This window comes from Hippopotamus amphibius, chromosome 7 (assembly GCF_030028045.1).
Source record: "Hippopotamus amphibius kiboko isolate mHipAmp2 chromosome 7, mHipAmp2.hap2, whole genome shotgun sequence".
Classification (NCBI taxonomy): domain Eukaryota; kingdom Metazoa; phylum Chordata; class Mammalia; order Artiodactyla; family Hippopotamidae; genus Hippopotamus; species Hippopotamus amphibius.
Window position 1 is genome coordinate 5973684 of NC_080192.1, and position 18078 is coordinate 5991761.

General features: G+C 49.9%; 1 protein-coding gene across 2 annotated transcripts in view; it reads left to right on the plus strand.

Moving 5' to 3' along the window:
* Window positions 1-18078, plus strand: part of SCUBE1 (signal peptide, CUB domain and EGF like domain containing 1) — a 129885-nt gene that overhangs the window by 14683 nt on the left and 97124 nt on the right. For both annotated transcript variants that reach the window (XM_057743135.1, XM_057743136.1), the window contains exon 3: window positions 6384-6512. In XM_057743135.1, coding sequence (XP_057599118.1) covers window positions 6384-6512 — 129 coding nt within the window. The remainder of the gene's footprint in view (window positions 1-6383; window positions 6513-18078) is intronic.

Sequence of the window (18078 nt, forward strand, 5' to 3'; positions counted from 1 at the left end):
TCCTCAGCACTCGGGTCAGATCTTTTGCCCTGCCCACTTTCTCTGGTATGAACCATCTCTGTCACCGCCCCTCAACCTCAAGATCAGGTACAGACCTTGGAAATAAAAACAGTGATGCACATGACATCTCCTCCCCACCTTTCTCCTCAATAACTTTTTGGAGCATAAAGCACTTTTAAAAAGTATTCATCTCATGCACCCTGAGGATGTGGCTCCAGCCGGAAGAGAGCCTGCACCTGAATGCAGCCCCTGGCTGGAGGTCTGAAGACAAGATGCTCAGCCACGCTGGGCCTCTGTCTTGGCATCAGTAAAATGGAAGCAGCAGTCACACCTGCTTTCCACACAGCGTCTTCACTCAGATCTCTGCTTCTGTGGTCCTGTGGCCGTCTTCCCTCTGTGTGGCTGTGTTTTCACATGGGTTTTCTCCTTTCCGTCCAAACATCCTCTCTGTGTGTCTATATCCAAATTTCCTTTTTATGAGAATGCCAGTCATTGGATTAGGCCCACCCTACTCCACTACAACCTCATCTAAAAATTGATTACATCTGCAAAGATCCTATTTCTAAATCAAGTCACATTCACAAGTACTGAGGGCTAGGACATCAACACATCTTTGGGGGGGACACAATTCAACTCACAACAGTCCTTGAAGAGTACATATCTAGATCAGCCTCCCAATGCAAAAGAAGTAAAAGCAAAATTAAAGTGAGATGTAATCAAACTTAAAAGCTTTTGCACAGCAAAGGAAACAATAAACAAAACAAAAAGACAATGTATAGAATGGGAGAAAATAGTTGCAAATAATGTGACCAACAAGGGCTTAATTTCCAAAATATACAAACAGCTCATATAACCCAATAACAACAACAACAACAACAAAACCCAATCAAAAAATGGGCAGAAGATCTAAATAGATGTTTTCCCAAAGAAGAAGACATACAGATGGCCAACAGGCACATGAAAAGATGCTCAAGATCACTGTTAGAGAAGTGCAAATCAAAACTGCAATAAGGTATCACCTTACACTGGTCAGAATGGCCATCATCAAAAAGTCTACAAATAATAAATTCTGGAGAGGGTGTGGAGAAAGGGGACCCCCCTACACTGTTGGTGGGAATGTAAATTGGTGCAGCCACTGTGGAAAACAGTATGGAGGTTCCTTAAAAAGCTAAAAATAGAGCTACCATATGATCTAGCAATCCCACTCCTGGGCATATATCTGGAAAAGATGAAAACCGTAATTCAAAAATATCCATACACCACAATGTTCACTGCAGCACTATTTACAATAGCCAGAACATGGAAACAACCCAAGTGCCCATCAATAGATGATTGGTTTAAGAGGATGTGGTACATATATACAATGGAATACTACTCAGCCATGAAAGAGAATGTAATATTGCCATTTGCAGCAACATGGATGGACCTAGAGAATATCATACTAAGTGAAATTAGTCAAACAGAGAAAGACAAATATATATCACTTACACGTGGAATCTGAAAATTAATACAAATGGATCTATATGCAAAGCAAAAACAGACTCACATACATAGAAAACAAACGGTTATCAATGGGGAAAAGGAGTGGGGGAGGAATAAATTAGGAGTATGGGATTAACAGATACCAACTATGAAACAAAATAGATAAGCAGCAGGGATTTACCATGTAGCACACAGGACTATATTCAATATCTTGCAATAACCTATAATGGAAAATAATCTGAAAAGGTATAACTGAATCACTTTGCTGTACAGCTGAAACTAACACAATATTGTAAATCAACTATACTTCAAATTTTTAAAAAAGAGTAAATATCTAGAGAGATTGGCTCTGCCCCCCTCCATTCCTTCACCCTCTCCCCACTCCATCTGCCTGTTCCTCATTCTCTGGCTTTAATAGCCCTTAAAAAGTGGTCTGATATAGAGAACAGACTGGTGGTTGCCACGGGGGAGGGGTCTGGGGGAGGAATGGAGTGGGAGATTGGGGTTAGCAGCCATAAGCTAGTGTATGTGGAATGGAAAAACAACAAGGTCCTCCTGTGTAGCACAGAGAACGATATTCAGTATCCTTGATAAACCATAATGGTAAAGAATATTTTAAAACAATGTATATATATGTATAACTGAATCACTTTGCTGTACAGCAGATGTTAACACAACATTATAAATCAACTATACTTCAAATAAAAAAATGTTTTTAAGTGGTCCAAGACTGATGGGCATCTTGGAGGCCTGCGGGGACCTCCTCTGGGGCTGGTGGCTCTTAGACATGGTTTTGTACAATAATAAATGTATTTGCTTTGACAGAGTTTTTTTTTTTTTTTTTTTGGTTGATTTGTTTATGTGTTTGTCACGTGAGGGGCTCACGTGATTTTAAAAAACAAAAATTCAAGGCGCAGACAGAGAGAATCAGGGGCGGTTTGGCTGTGAGCAGACGTTCTCCAGTCAGGATGCTGGGCGGGCGGGTCAAGCAGGTTGGCCTCAGAAGCCCGTGCAAGCACTTCAGGCCTGGGGATTGGAGAGGAGCTGATCATTCTAAGGGGTGCTCAGATCTGGGGAGATTCTCTGGGACTGGATTCAGGGAAGAAACGTGAGAAGCAACCCTTCCTGCACTCTTCAGCCCGTCAGCACCCACTGTGGCCCACACTATGGGGAGTCAAAGGAAGGAAAAGGCTAGAGGTGTTTTATGGACTATCCAGCAACCTCTTTATAATGCCTTAGGTTTGTGGTGATCAAATAGTTTATCATTTGATAGTGAAAAGGTTGCTGTTAAAAATTATACCCAGATAGCAGGCATAAGCCGGAACTATGCCAGGCAGATCTGGGTGTATGATTATCCTAATGGGGAAAGACAATTTTCTCAGACCTTCCTACCCTCAAAACAGCTTGTTCAATTGAACTTTATGAGTGTGGCGACTCTGTAACTGATTGTGTTTCCTTCCTTGCCTTGGCTTCTAGGAAGCTCAGAGTCCTATTTGTGGCCTTCTTTTTGGAATTGTGCTGGAATTACCAAATGTATTTCTGCATCATTCACCAGCTTTTTCTTATTCTTCAACCCTCGTTTCTTTTTCTTCATCCTAACATCTATTCTTTTTGAAAATCTTATTGTATGTGTTTTGTAAGCTGTTTTGATGCAGGATGTTTGAAGTCACTGATGGATGGATGAACAGATGTTTGGTTGGATGGATGGGTCAATGTTTAGCTGGATAGATGGGTGAAAAGTAGGGGTGTGTGTGTGTGTGTGTGTGTGTGTATAAATGGCTGGGTGTTTGGCTCAATGAATAGATGGATAGATGGTTAGGCATTTAGAAGGATAAATATTTCGAGGAATAGATGTTTAGATGAATGGAAGGATGGGTGTCTGGCTGAATATTTAGATGGGTGGTGCATGTTTGAATAGGTGGATGTTTGGCTGGTTATATGGATGGGAGAATAGGTGACTGGATGAATGGAAGGATGGTCAGCTGACTGGATATTTAGATGGATAGATTTTAGCATGGATAGACAAATGGAAGGATGGTTGGGTGGGTGTCTGAATGAACAGCTTATTGGAGTGACTAGATGGATGGATAGTGGGTGGGTGGATGGATGTTTGGATGAAAGGATGCATTGCTGGCTGGCTGGCTATTTGGGTTGCTGGATAGGTGCACACACACACGTGTGTGTGTGTGTGTGTGTGTGTGTGGATGTGGAACAAGTGGAAGGATGAATGTGTGAATGGGTGTTTTGATGATTACATAATAATCATAGTGTAAATGCACCAAGAGTGAAATAACATATACAAAGTGCTTTGCCAACACCTGGCATGTCATGGGCATTCTAACTTATTGGGTAGGACATGGGCTTTGTAAACTGAAAGACTTTTGTTCTGACCCTTGCCCTGCCACTTACTATGTGACCTTGAGCAATTACCTTTCTGCACTTGCATTTGCTCAACCATAAATGGAGTTAAAACACCTCCTCCAGAGGGTTGCTGTGAAAATTAATTCAGCTGGTGTATGTTTCAGGAGTGGATACCTTCATACTGAGGTACAACGTGAGAGAGAGAGACAATTCTTCCACCCAAGCATGGAGTAAAAGTCCTTCCCCTCAGGCTGACAGATCCAGCCTAAGTCTCATGCCCACCCTGGGACCAACAGCAGTTGCTAATGCCATATACTGTTTGGGTTAGACTGATGGGACTCCACCCCAAGAGATGGGACCGGGCCACCTTCTCCTGAGTCACCTGCTTGAATGAAGGAAAGGAGGGAGGCAACAGTGCGGGAGCTGCTGGTTCGGATCAGATGAGAGGTGATGCTCATGCTTACAGGCAATGGAAATGGGTGACCAGTTGGCAGACTGTACTCATGTCACGAGGGTAGAAAATTCACGTGTTGGTTGCTGATTAGATGTCAGTGGAGAGGTGGAAGGATACAGTATTCACTGAGATGGGGAACCCCAGGGGAGTGCAGGTTGATGAGTTAAAGTTGGGCCACGTTGCCTTTGGAGTGAATGTGGAAGATCTACGGGGAGAAGTGGTTGGATTGGTGTATCTGGGGCTCTGGCAAAAGGTTAGCGCTGCAGAGATTGGGCAGTAATCAATATCTCAGTCTTTATAAATCCATGTGCCGTTTCAAACACAAAAGCTTATATCCTGCTTTAATGTTATTTAAAACTTCTAGATACATTAAATATAACGATTAGAAATAATTCAAATGACTTGTAGAATTGAGCCTCCTTCCCAGCTGACACTGGTGGCCTCTGCAGGCATGATGCCTCCTGTCTCTTACACCTTTGGGGATCCAGGCTACTTTTGTTCTTCCCTCATCGTGGCCGGGTGGGTGGGCACCAGGAGGAGGCTGTGCAACCCAGTGCTGCAGTTTTCAGTGACGTTATCCCCTCTGCTGGCAGCATCCCTGGCAGACAGGTGTCCCGACAGCGCTTGATCACCTCCAGAGTCAGGGAGCTCACTATCTCCTGAGACAGGCTCTGTCTTCCAGATGGACATACCTACCCGTGAACATTAATTGGTCCCGCTGGCTTCCCCCCTACTGGGAGTAGCTCTGCCCTCTGGACTGCGTGCAGAGCATGGAGCTGGCTGTCTCCCTGTGCCAGCTCCCCACGCATTCCCAGGAGCAGCCAAGTTTCCTTCAGTTCCCGCTCCTCTTCAGGCTGGCCCCTTCCTGGCTCTCATAGCTGGAACCTGGCCTCGAAAATCCTGCTTGGACCAGGTACAGGAGACGCTGCTTCTTCCCACGCTGCAGCCTCTTGCAAAGCACTTCCAGGACTGCTTAGACGGGGCACTACTGCTTCCGGTTTGGCTTTGGGAACACTTCCGGTTCCACGGGGGCACTTCCAATTCTTCTGTGGGCCGCTTCCGGCCACCCCCTTTCCGGCTTCTCTGCAGAACCTGGGGAGGTCAGGGTGGGCAGGTCAAAACCCCCTCTCCGCCCTCGCTTCCGTGGGGGGGCTGCCGTGGTTTGAATCCCACTTATAGCACCTCTAGGTGTGTGACCTTTGGCAAGCGTTTGCCCCCCACTCCCCCACCCCCGTGCCTTGGCTTCTTTGGCGCCCTGGTAAAATTGGAATAACGGTGATGGTGCCTGTCGTTTCGGAGTTGGTGTGGGGATTGGGGCCATGATGGCTGCGGTGTCGCCCCCGGGACTCGGGCAGAGAAGCAGCCCGTCAAATGTTCGCTAGGCTCGTTCCTGTTGCTCTACAGGGGCTCCAGTCTCTCTGGAACTCCAGAACCCATAGCTCCTTGACCCCTGATGGGAATGTTGAGAAAGACTTAAAACCGCAAAAAGGGTGACCTTTACAAAGGCTGTTGGCCATTGTGTATGAGACAGAGCCTTGGTTGTAACAAGGAAACTGGAGCAGTAGAAAGTCAGACTTCAGACGCTGATCTGGAAGGAAACTCTGGGGGGAGTATATGGACTTTTCTCTCATTCCAGAGGTTACATTTTTTTGGTGGTATGCAAAGTTCATTTATTTCATACTCTCTGCCTCACTAGTAAGGAGCTCTCCACCTCTGGGAAGCTTTCAGATAGCCTGAAAAGAGGCAGTTTGGGGGGACCGACTGCATGCTGTTCATGCTGAGAGGGCTTCGAGGGGGGCAGAGCTGGGTGTGAATGTTTCCTGCTTCACAATAGGGGGGATATGAAAGTCACCCCAAACATGTCTAGCCCATGGCCCTGCTCCCCAAGCTGGTGGCCGACCTCGTTGCAGAGCCAGGATCGTCATCTTTAAAACTTTTGGGTCCCCTGCCCCCGGCAAGGACTTTAGTGAATACCTGTTGAGTCATCCCCTAACCACTCACGTCCTGGTGACTTCAGAGGTCACTAGGGGGGAGAGTGGACCCTCGGGCTCTTCCTCTGACACCTCTCGTGCACCTCATTTTGCAGACATTGACGAGTGTGAGAACGACTACTACAACGGGGGCTGTGTCCACGAGTGCATCAATATCCCAGGGAACTACAGGTGCACCTGCTTTGATGGCTTCATGCTGGCGCACGATGGACACAACTGCCTGGGTGAGTGATGCAGCTGTGCCCTGCCCACTGGACACACCCTGCCTGGTACTCAGTTCCCGCTGGCAGTGTTGCAGGCCGTGGGAAGGCTTGTCCTCTTTTGGTTCCTTTTATTAGTTTGCTAGGGCTGCCGTAACAAAATAGCACAGCTTGAGGGGCTTAAACTACAAGAATTTATTTTCTCACAGTCCTGGAGGCTAGAAGTCCAAGGTCAAGGGGTTGATGGGTTTGTTTTTATACTAAGGCTTCTCTCCTTGGCTTGCAGATGGCCTCCTTCTTGCTCTGTGTTCACGTGGTCATCTCTCTGCATGCACGTAACTGGTGTGTGTCTCTCTCTGCCCTAATCTCCTCTTCCTATAAGGACACCGGTCATATTGGAGTAGAAGGCATCCTAACAACTCATTTTCAACATCATTACCGCTTTCAAGGTCCCGTCTTAAATACAGTCACATTCTCAGCTACTGGGGGTTAGGCCTTCAACATATGGAATTGGGGGAAACACAGTTCAGCCCATAACAAGGATTCTTATAAACCTCCAGATTCTCCTGGTGCAAATACATATATTTTTAAGACAGTTGTATAAAATGTATAGGAGTAATGCAAACTTTCTGGGTAAAATTGGGAAAATGTAGAAAAACAAAGAAAAACTGGAACGCATCGTGGTTACGGTGGTGTGTTTGCTCCCAGATGTCTCTCTGCACCCAGGTGTGACTACTGTAGTTGCAATCACATACCTGGCCCCTGTCATCACCATTTTCCAAGTTGCCTCATGGTTTGATAAGTGACTAACAACCTGGGGCTGCTGGAACAAAGTAACAAACTGGATAGCTTAAGCTACAGAAATTTATTCTGTCATAGTTCTAGACGCTGGAAGTCTGAAGTTGTGGTGCTGACAGGGTTGGTTCCTTCAGAGGGCTTTGAGGGAGCACCTGTTTATTGCCTCTCTCCTAGCTTCTGGAAGCCTCAGGCTTTCCTCTGTAGATCACGTTCTTCCTCTGTTTTCACATTGTCTTTGCTCTCTGCATGCCTGTCTCTGTGTCCAAATGTCTCCTTTTTCTAAGGGCACAGTCATGTTGGATTAGGGTGCACCCTACTGACCTCATCTTAACTTGATCATCTGCCAGTAAGGGATCTCCAGAAAGGATTGCTTTCACCGGCACTGGGGATCAGGACAGCTTTGGAGTGAAGTAATCCAGCCCATAACAGGGGTGGTTTGCAGCCTGTAGCAGCAGGAGCATCTCCTGGTAGGAAGCACATGGCCTCAAAGTAGGTGCTCCTGTCCCCCAAGCCCTTTTCTGCTACCGGCTGCTGAGTTACCTGGGGAACGACAGCTGGAGCCTAGAGAGTAAGACCACGGACTTGGCAGGAGTATGGTGTGGCCACGGACACATTTATTTATTTATTTATTTATTTATTTATTTATGGCTGCACTGGGTCTTCATTGCTACATACAGGCTTTCTCTAGTTGCAGCAAGTCGGGGCTACTCTTCGTTGTGGTGCGCAGGCTTCTCACTGTGGTGGCTTCTCTTGTTGTGGAGCACAGGCTCTAGGCGTGTGGGCTTCAGTAGTTGTGGCGCATGGGCTCAATAGTTGTGACTCTCAGACTCTAGAGCTCAGGCTCAGTAGTTGTGGCGCACGGGCTTAGTTGCTCCGGGATGTGTGGAATCTTCCTGGACCAGGGCTTGAACCCACGTCTCTTGCATTGGCAGGCGGATTCTAAACCACTGCACCAGCAGGGAAGTCCGACACGTTCTTAACATCTCTGATTCTCAGTCACTTTTTGGCAAAGGGAGGGTGTGAAGAGAGCTGTCTCACAGGCTGCTGGGAGCAGTAACTGCTGTCGTGTCTAGACAGCTGAGAAGTGTGCCTGTCCCCGGGCTCTCAGTCCTAGGAGCTGTTCCTATCACCGTGACCTAAACGGGGAGAACATGCTGCTGGCCTCACCAGGTCGTGTGTGAGGATGCAGTGGCACAGGGAAGTGAAGCGGCTGGCACCTGGCTAGTATAAATATTCAACCAACAGGCATTAGGATAACTGTAGGTGCCTCGGCCACCCTTTTATGGTTGGACATTTGAATTGTTTGCTTATTTTGTTTGTTTTTACCATCAGAATCCAGAGGTGGTTTTTTTTTCTTATTTCCCCAACTGTTTCCTTACCAGTTCTTCCTGGAACTACTGGGTCAAAAGGATCATTTGGATTTTTTTATGCCTTTCAACGCAGTGCTTCCTGGAAGGGCTCGGTAAACCTTCCATCGTGCCAGCTGGGTTTTTGGTGTATGGCCTAGGAAGCTTGACATCCCAAGTGCTCCAAAACTTTTTCAGTGTATTCAACTTCAGTTCTTCTGCCTGTTTTTGTTTAATGCATATTGGATCTCAGATCAGCTTGTTATGCGAAACAGATCTGTAAACATGTAATTACACCCAAAATAAGTGCCGAAACAGAGGTCTGGACAGCAGGCTGTTGAAGCCCAGAGCGGTCTGTGAAGAGCTACCTCTGCGTGGGGGGGGAGAGGGGGACGGAATTGGGCCTAACTCCTCAGGGGGACTTCAAAGAGGAGGTTGTGTTGAACAGGATCTCCAAAGGTAGGGGGCCAGTTTACTGGGTCTTACACAGGGAGAGCTGTGGGTGGCTCCTTGAGGCTGGGCTTGAGGGGTGGGGAGGTAGGAACGGAGGGAGGTGGGGCTGCAGAGGAAGGCAGAGCCTTTGATGAGACTGCAGAGAACCCAAGCTGTTCAACATTCACGGTGCCAGATGCCAAGTTCAATATTGTTCAAGTTTTCTCTCGTTTAATCCTCCCAAGAATGTAAGCATTTAACCTTACTAGTTATTCGCCCCTTTTTTCAGATGAGAGAGTACATTTCAGAAATCGATCAGTCCGTGAAGGCAGAGCTGACAGTCTCTGTGGAACAGCAGGCAGTGTCCCTAGCGGTCAAGAGGACAGACCCTGGAAACTGCCAGTTCTGGGCTCCAATACTGGTTCTGCCAGTTATCAGCTGTGTGACCTTTGGCCACTTCACCTCCAGGCCTCCGTTGCCTCACCTGTAAAACAGCATTCGCAGTCTCTGCCTTGTTGGGCTCTTGTGAGGACTGAGTGGGATCAGGGATGTCCAGCATCCAGAGAGTTGCTGGCACCGGGCAGGTAGCAGTCTGGTCATGGTCTCTCAGAGCAGGTGTCTGGCGGTGGGCTGCTCTGAGGCCTCCGAGACCTTGGCGGGGCCCGGCCTGCCGTCTGTGCTCCCCGGGCTGTGTCAGACATGCAGGCTCCCCTTCTTGTCACAGCTCTCTTACCTGGGCAGGGTCACCTCTTTGTAAGCACCTTTGTTCTTGGCTACAGCAGGTATACCCAACGCCTCCAGACTAATGGAGTCTCTGCAGGTCTTTGTTTCAACAACATTATTTTCACAACGGATTCTTTTTACACTGATTAATTTAAGAAACTGGGTAAGACTCCCCCCACCCCCACCTCCGAGCACAGATTGCAACTCCGTACGGCTCTAACTCGCACATATGGCAGCCGAGAAAAGGCTCTCTCTGTTGCTTCTCTGCTTTTAACTGAGGGCACATGCTTCCCAACAGACCTCTTTCTGTTTGGGCTTTTTCCTTCTTGAGACAAAACTCCAGCTCTAGAGACGTCAGACCTTGGTTCCCACCGGCTCCAGCCCCGCCTGACCACGGAAGCTCTAAGGGCCTCAACGCCCTTACCCATAAAACGCTGGAAAAGTGCCCGCACAGTGTCGGGACCACGGAGGCTTATGAAGGCTGGCTGAAACAGGTAACGCTGTAAGAGGAAGCTGGACTTGGAGTCCGAAGATGTGGCCCAAATTCTGTCACCACCGCTCCTGAGTTTCATGGTTTGAGACCAGTTACTCAAACTCTCCATGTGTCTCTTCCCCTAACTGCAGAAAGGGTCAGTAATGCCTGTCGCGGGGTCACTGTGGCAATTAACTCTGAAAGTAGAACTGCATGCTATGGTGACATCGTTGCTGAGGTTTCGAGCTGGCAGCCCACGGGCCTCCTCCAGCCCGTGAGCGTGTTTGGTCTGGTCGCCCCACGTTGATGGTATGATGTTGATAGTGGTGGTGGTTGAATTATTTGTCGACATTTATAAATCAAGGGATGTCACATAAAAATCAGTATTTTCCAGCATTGTTCCTGCTTGGCCATGGTCACCCGGGCCTCGACTTTGTGGGACTTGGGCAGGAGTGTGTATCCCACGTGGCCAAATCTGTAAGTCATTACAAAGCTTCAAACCAGCATACGTTCAGTCTCTTCTACCTTGACAGATATTCCTTCCTAATGACTTGGAGGTGAGATTGGAATTTAGAATTCTAGGACTCCTTGGAGTTTTGTGCCAGAAAGCATGGGCAGTGCCTGCTCTCCGCCCCTCCTTCTCACCCCTGGCTCCATCCTACACCACAGGGAGCCTGAGGACACCCTAACCTGAATGTGTAAGCCCTGGCCATTTGCCATCAAACCATCTTCCCTTTAGCTAGTTTCTGTTATCTATCCCTCTGAGAAGAGACAGGCGTGGGGCCATTTGGACAGGGAATTTGGGGGTCTCAGACATCCAGGATGTGGTCTCGAAGGTGGGTATGTGGTCCAGGTGCCACAACCCCATGTGGACTCCTTACTCCATGCGGAGGCCTGCAGCCACAGGAGGGGCAGAGCAGAGACCCTCAAGGCATGGGACCAAGAGCCAGGGACGCCTCTTGCCCACGTCTCGGTGGGGTGCAGCAGCAACCAGCGGGCGCCACGCCGTGGCCACCATCTTCGGAGGGTGTGTGTGCATTCCTGATGGCCACACTCCCCACCATTCCCTATTGCTCACAACCAGTTGGTCATTTACCTACCTGCTTGGTCTCAGTAGGAGTTGTGTTCCTGCTGCCTGATGCAGTTCAGCACAGGGCCTGCCCTAAGTGGGTGTTGGTGGCGGTGAGAAGCTAACTGAGTTGTTGGAAGGGTCTGTGGTCTGCATTCTCGCTGCTTCGTGTGGTCCTGCCCGTCTCTGCTCAGCCACTCTGAGCCCCACCCCACAACCCGTCACCCATCAGGGACAGTCAGGCCTGTTTGCATCTCCTTTTGTTTTGTCTCTGAAAGTCTGGGTCAAAAGTCTCATCCGGTTGTAACATTCCGCTCTCAACCACCACTGAATTCCTTGGGGATGATGGCTGGACTCGAGCCCGGTCGGCACAGTTTGAAAAGCATTCTGAGCTAACTAGGAGAAATGAGGCTGATGGCTGAAGGGTTGCTTTCTTGCCTGGGTTTTCACAGTTGAACCTTTTCTTTTGAGCAAATGAGGTTATTTTCTTGTGGAGATGGCGTGCCTGGGACTGCGTCCTGGAGGGTGGCCAAATCTGTCCTCTGGGGAGTAAAACCCTCTTTCTATTTGACATCTTTATTGAGGAATTTCTCAAATATAACAGAAAATGACACCAGAGGGAACTGAAACCGTGATGAGATCCTTGCTCAACCCCAAATGACTGCTTTGAGCATTGTAATTACTTGAAATAGCAGTAGTTCTGCTTGAAAAATATTATTCCAAACTCCATGCAATTGGACATAAGAGCAACATTTAGGCTAATAGAATAAGATTTTTTTTTCATCTTAAATTAAAACCAGCAGTGGGTAATTTTTTCCCGACTCCACAAAGCAAGGCTCCTTTTTCCCTAAAGCCATTCGTTCACTTAGCCAGATGTTTTCTGCGACCCCAATCTTTATCTTGACTTACTGAAAAATACGGTTCTCAAGTTGCTCACAGTTTGAATTTCAGACTTGCTTCTCAGCACTTTTTCCCCTGATGAAGAGGAGCCATCTGCAGCCAGGTTCAGCAGAAAAGTTGTTTTGTTAACCAGATCGCTCCATTCCTGTTAACACTTATTGAGCATCTCCTGTATGCCTGGCCTTGTGCTAGGTCGTCAGCTCCTCTTAGGTGAGATGAGGGGACTTTGGCTGCATCTCTGCTGTGCACCCAGAGTTGTCCAGGATGTCATGCTCACGTTCTCTCGTTTAGTCCTCACAGCAGAAGCCATTAGTAGCCCCTCTTTACAAATGAGGAAACCGAGGCTCAGAGAGGGAAAGTGACCTATGTAAGATCACACAGCGTAGAGCTAGGACCAGAGCCCAGGTCTGTGCATTTGCCAGTTCAAGCCTGGAAGCCACTGCCCACCCCTTGCTCCATGGCTCCCAGAACAGAACCAGCTCTAGGAGGCTGTTCCTGGATCAGGGAGGGGCTTCCTTCCTTAGGGGTTAGATATGCCCCACTGTGAGTTTGGGAGTCACTGAGAAATCTTAGCATCTGCCAAGCCAGGCTGGTGGGTGGCGTGCTAAAGGGCGTGAGCGCCGCCCTTGCTCCAGGGAGTTCCCCTGAATCTGTACTGCCTCCCAGGCCAAGGCAGGATCTTGCCACCCATGCAGGAGCTCTGTGTCACCCTTGGGCTTCTTGGGGGCGGTGTCTTTCCCTGTGTGACCATGCAGAGCCCTGTTATCACCAAACCCTCTTGCATGGCTCCCGTTGCTTTCACGGCGGCACCCAGTTCATCTGTCCGCCGGCTCACAAGACCATCAGGCCAGTGCGCTGCCAGCCTCATCTCTGCACCTCTCATCCTTGCCCACCCGTGCCCTCTGGCCCAGCCCTCCTTAAACCCACATAGTCTTTCCACCCCTTCCTGCTGTTCAGGGCTGCTCCCTGTGACCCCTTTCCCAGCTGACCTGGTGAGGTCCTACTTGTCGTTCGAGACCCAGCCGGTGTCTCCCTTCACTCCAGTCTTTCCTGCAGCTCTGGGCTGGGGTCCTCTCTCCTCCCCTGCAGGCAGAAGCTGTCTTGTCTGTCTCTCCATCTCCCTCCTCAGAGTCTAGTGTGGTGTCCGGCATATCATAGGCAGGTAATAAATATTTGTAGAATGCATGAATAAATGATCTTGAAGAAGTGCCATGTATCCTGGGTCCTCAAGCTCAGCTAATGTCCGCACTGGGCACACGTGGAGATCCAACTGAGTTAGACAGAGCTCGAGTCGCAGGACTCCCAGGGTCGTGAGAAACACAGAAATGCTCGCGCCTCTCACGACTGTATTAGCAGTGATACAAGCCTCCAACCTAGTAGTCATCCATTTGTTATTCAGAAATATTGCTCTGAGCGCCTGCTGTATGCCAGACCTAGTTTTAAGTGCTGAAGATACAGTGAATGGTGAACAAAAGCCACCAGGCACCCACACTAGTGAGGGGTGAAGACAGTGCCCCAGTAAACACATAACACAGTAAAGTAAGTTCAGTCAGTCAACTCCAGTGAAAAATAATAAAACTAAATAATGTGGTAGTGGGCTTCCCTGGTGGCTCAGTGGTTAAGAATCCGCCTGCCAATGAAGGGGACACGGGTTCGAGCTCTGGGCCGGGAAGATCCCACATGCCGTGGAGCAACGAAGCCTGTGCGCCGCAACTGCTGAGCCTGTGCTCTAGAGCCTGTGCTCTGCAACAAGAGAAGCCACCACAATGAGAAACCCCTGCACCGCAACGAAGAGTGGCCCCCGCTAGCCACAGCTAGAGAAAGCCCACGCACAGCAGTGAGGACACAGCGCAGCCAAAAATAAATAAATAATAAACCAAATCTTTAAAAAAATAATAATAATGTGGTAGGAAGTGATCAGGTCAGCGTGACAGCATTGGAGAGGGTGGTATTCCTGTTACTATTGCTGCGTAAAAACCACCCCACGCTGAGCAGCATAAAACACCCTTTTACGTCGCTTGCAGACTCTATGGGTCAGGAACCCAGACAGCACGCAGCAGGGACGGCTGTCTCTGCTGCATGGTGCTTGGGGCCTCACCTGGGGAGACCCGAGGCTGGGGATGACATAATAGGGGCTGGAATCGTCTGGAGGCTTCCCCGCTGACATCTGGTGGCTGCTGTCCGTTGTCGGCAGAACCCTTAGGGGCGGCGTCTCCGTGTGGTCTCCCCACACGGGCTGGTGTGGGCTTCCTCACAGCATGGAGGCTGGGTCCCCAGAGAACGAGACGCAAGCATGTAGAAGTTTTACAGTCTAGTCTCAGAAGTCACTTCCACCCAACTCTACCAGTCAAGGCAGTAAGGAAGGTCCATCCTTGTTCAAGGGGAGGGGACTCAGTGAAGTGCCTCATGGAGGAGGAGGAAGCTGCCACTTGAAGATCTAAGGAAGATCTTCCCTCCAGGCAGAAGGGGGAGGACCAGGGCAGTGGCCCAAGCCAGGGACAGTCTGGGTGAGTTTGGGAACAGGTCATTGCGCCTGGAGGATCTGGAGGGAGGGAGAGGGCCTGGAGACGAGGTCCGGAGTGGGCAGGGCCAGGTCATGTGGGGCCTCATAGGCCCCCCCAAGGGAGTTGGGATTTTATCCTAAATTAGCTGGGAAACCATGGGACATTGTAACCAGGGATTGACATTATAATTAAGAGATTTGCTTTCTGGCTGTGCAACAAAGAATGTGTTACAGGGAATAAGAGGCAGAGACCACGGTGGTGGTCTGGGTCAGAGATGTTGGTGGCTCCGCCCAGGGTGACACTGGTGGAGGTGATGGGAAGTAGTTGAATTCATGTATGTTTTGAAAACAGAGCCAAAATGAATTGCTGATGGATTAGATACAAGAAGTGAGGGGGAAAGAGGAACTGAGACCCACTGCTAGTTTTTGACTGCTAGTTTTTTGCTCAGAGTTACTGTGTAGCTGTGCTACTGTGGCTGAGATGCAGAAGACTGGGGGTAGGACAGATTTTGGAATGGGGAAGGGGGTGGACTAAGAGCCTGTTTGGCCAAGTTCAATTTGAGATAATCAATAGCCATCTGAATGGAAGTGGTGTACAAGGTCAGAAGTCTGTGGGGTAGTCAGGTCTGGGGTTCAGGGGGGATATGAGACGCTAGAGGTTCCAGATGGCGTCAGAAACCAGAGCTCTTAACATTCATTCATTTCATGAGATTTCATGAGCATCTGCCCCGTGCCTTGTCCTGGGCTGGGAGCTTGCCATTGGGAGATGGATGACGTGTTCCCAGCCCTCAAGAAGCATCGGGAATCAGCCTGCCTGGCTTTGAATCCTGGGTCCATCACTTAACTGTGTGACCTTAAGCAAGTAACTTCACTTCCCTGGGCTTCCGTACCCTCATCTGTACAGCGGGGCTAATAGCAGTGCTTATTTGACAGGGATGATGCAGAGACCAAATGAGATAAGCTTTGCAAAGCACGTGCCTGGCACACAGCAAGGGCTCAGCAGATGTGAATTACCTAATTATCACTTATTCCTGGTGTGCAAAGTCAGAATTCTTTTTAAAGAAAATGATTGTCTTTTCTGAGCCGGTGAAGAGGCAGGGGACGAGCCTCCTCCCTGAGCTGGGGGTGAAGCCCTTTGGTTGGGGAATGTTCCTTGTGTTCCACACGGTGCTCCTGCCAGATGAGCCACTGCTCACCACCCTCCTGGGTCAGAAACCTCATCCATTGACAGGGCTCATGTGGCAGCAAGGCTTCCAATCCCAGCTCTGCCACATTCTCATTTTGTGATCTTGGACACGTATCACCTCTTACTCAGTCTCAGTTTCCTTCTCTACAAAATGAACATGATCCTTGTCTGGTAGGATCAGATGTGCAGGTGACACTAGAGGCCTCCAGGCAGAGGGAGAAGAGGAGGAGAGGAACCTGGGAGAGCCCAGCGGGGCCCAGGAGCCCAGCTGCACATGTGGGAGGAAAGCACCACAGACGCCCAGATGCTCCGTGTGGGTGCGGCAGTCAGCTCTCCCCGCACCGGGCTGGTCCCTGGCAGGATGAAAGTGCCGCGCCCCAGCCTTTGTGAAGACGCCCCTCTCATCCTGGAGGACAGCTGGAGACAATGTGTTGCTCCCTTGAACCCCTAACGAAGGCTCAAGTTGCCTCTGTTTATTTGTCTTCATACTTCGACAGCTCAAATGCATTTCTTGCTGGTGAAAAAAATGCCGACCATTTTAATGTAAAACTAAACAGCTTCGGACAGTCATATACTTACTCCATAAACACCAGTATTTTTCAAGGTAAACTGGAGAGGTTTCTTCCTGTTCTCTCTATTTATGCCTCACCCCCCTCTGCTTTTCCCTATTCTTGGCCCACATTCAGGTGGTCTAAACACACTTGGTTGGAGGGATTTGCTGTCAAAGGACAAGTTGGATTCAGACTCACTTCTCCTCCCAGCTTTTTACAACTGTTAATCTGATGGAAATTCTTTGGCTTGAAAAAAGAAAAACACTGGACGCAGTGTGCGTCTTTATAAACGGGCTTCCTTCTTTCCCCAAATCGCTACAGAACCAGGGAGATCCTGGAGCAGGGTGGGGGGGTGGATTGATTGAGACCCAGGTGTGTTTGGGGGGTTGGAGTGGACTTCTCCAGCCCCATGCCTGCGGCCAGCTCAGGACTGGGGGCCCGGGGGAGGGGGTGGGCAGAGCTGCGGGATGCTTCTTACAGGAGGCGCCAGACGAGTGCTGGAGGAAAAGGGCGGTTGCTGGGAATCAGGCTTTTGGGGCCATGGACTTGCTGGGGGACCTTGGGAAACTCCCTCTAGACCTCAGTTTCCCCATCGTGTGTGAAATAAGGGATGGGATTCGACCAGTGGCTTTCAGATGTCGTGGGGTTTTGTTTCTAGCAGCAGAACCCTTTATTTCAAGCAGAGTCGTCTGGTGGGCACACTGCTCTGGCTGACATGGGAGCCCAGACTGGCGGGGAGGAGAGCCCTGCTCTCCGCGGGGCCCATCCCCACTTCCACAAGGTCCCTGGGGTCAGGAACACTGTTTGGAACCCCTTGGCCTGGCTGCTGTGTCAGAGCCCTTCTCCCTCTGACATCTTGTGATTTGATGACTTGGTGGCATGGAGTGTCCTCAGGGACAGTGGCCCAGCTCCTCGTCCCCGCCAGATGCAGCCCCTGCCTACCTCTCTCTCTCCTTGTTTCTCAGAACTGTCATCTCCAGCATGTCGAACAGCTTCCGTTTCCCTAAACGTACCCCTCTTTCCTGCTCTGGAGTATCGTCACATCTGCTGTTCCTTCTGCCCAAGTCACCCTTCCCCGCACTCCTCATTAATGCTTTCTTTGGCTGACCCCTACTTGTTACAACTCAGCTCGGGCATCAGCCCCTCCAGAAAGCTTTCCCTGAGTTGCCCACCCTTCCCCTGGGTGCCCACAGCCTCCCAGGCTGCCTTCTGCCTCAGCACTGAGCCCCCGGGCTTGTCCCTGGACACCAGGGCCAGGTCTCTCCTGCCTCGGGAGGTCCTGGAGGGCCAAGGTCCAGAGTGACTTAGCTCTGCGTCCCCGGGCCCGGCGCAGGCCCACGCCCATCGGTGTGATGGAGGGATGGGCGGGTGGCGGGGAAGGGGGCAGAAGGTCGGATTCTGACTCTCCGGGAGCGCCTGGTCTGACAGTGGTGCCTGCACTAGCCTGGTGCTGGGGCAGAGCTTCAGTGCTCTCAAAGCTTCCGAGATCTGTGGGAGATGGAGGGGGTGGGGTGAAGGCGTATTCCAGCAGCCCGCAAGACTGCAGCCTCCTGCGGCCAGCTGAGCTCAGGATGCCCCGTCCCCATCCTCATCTCCAGGCCCAGCTCCTT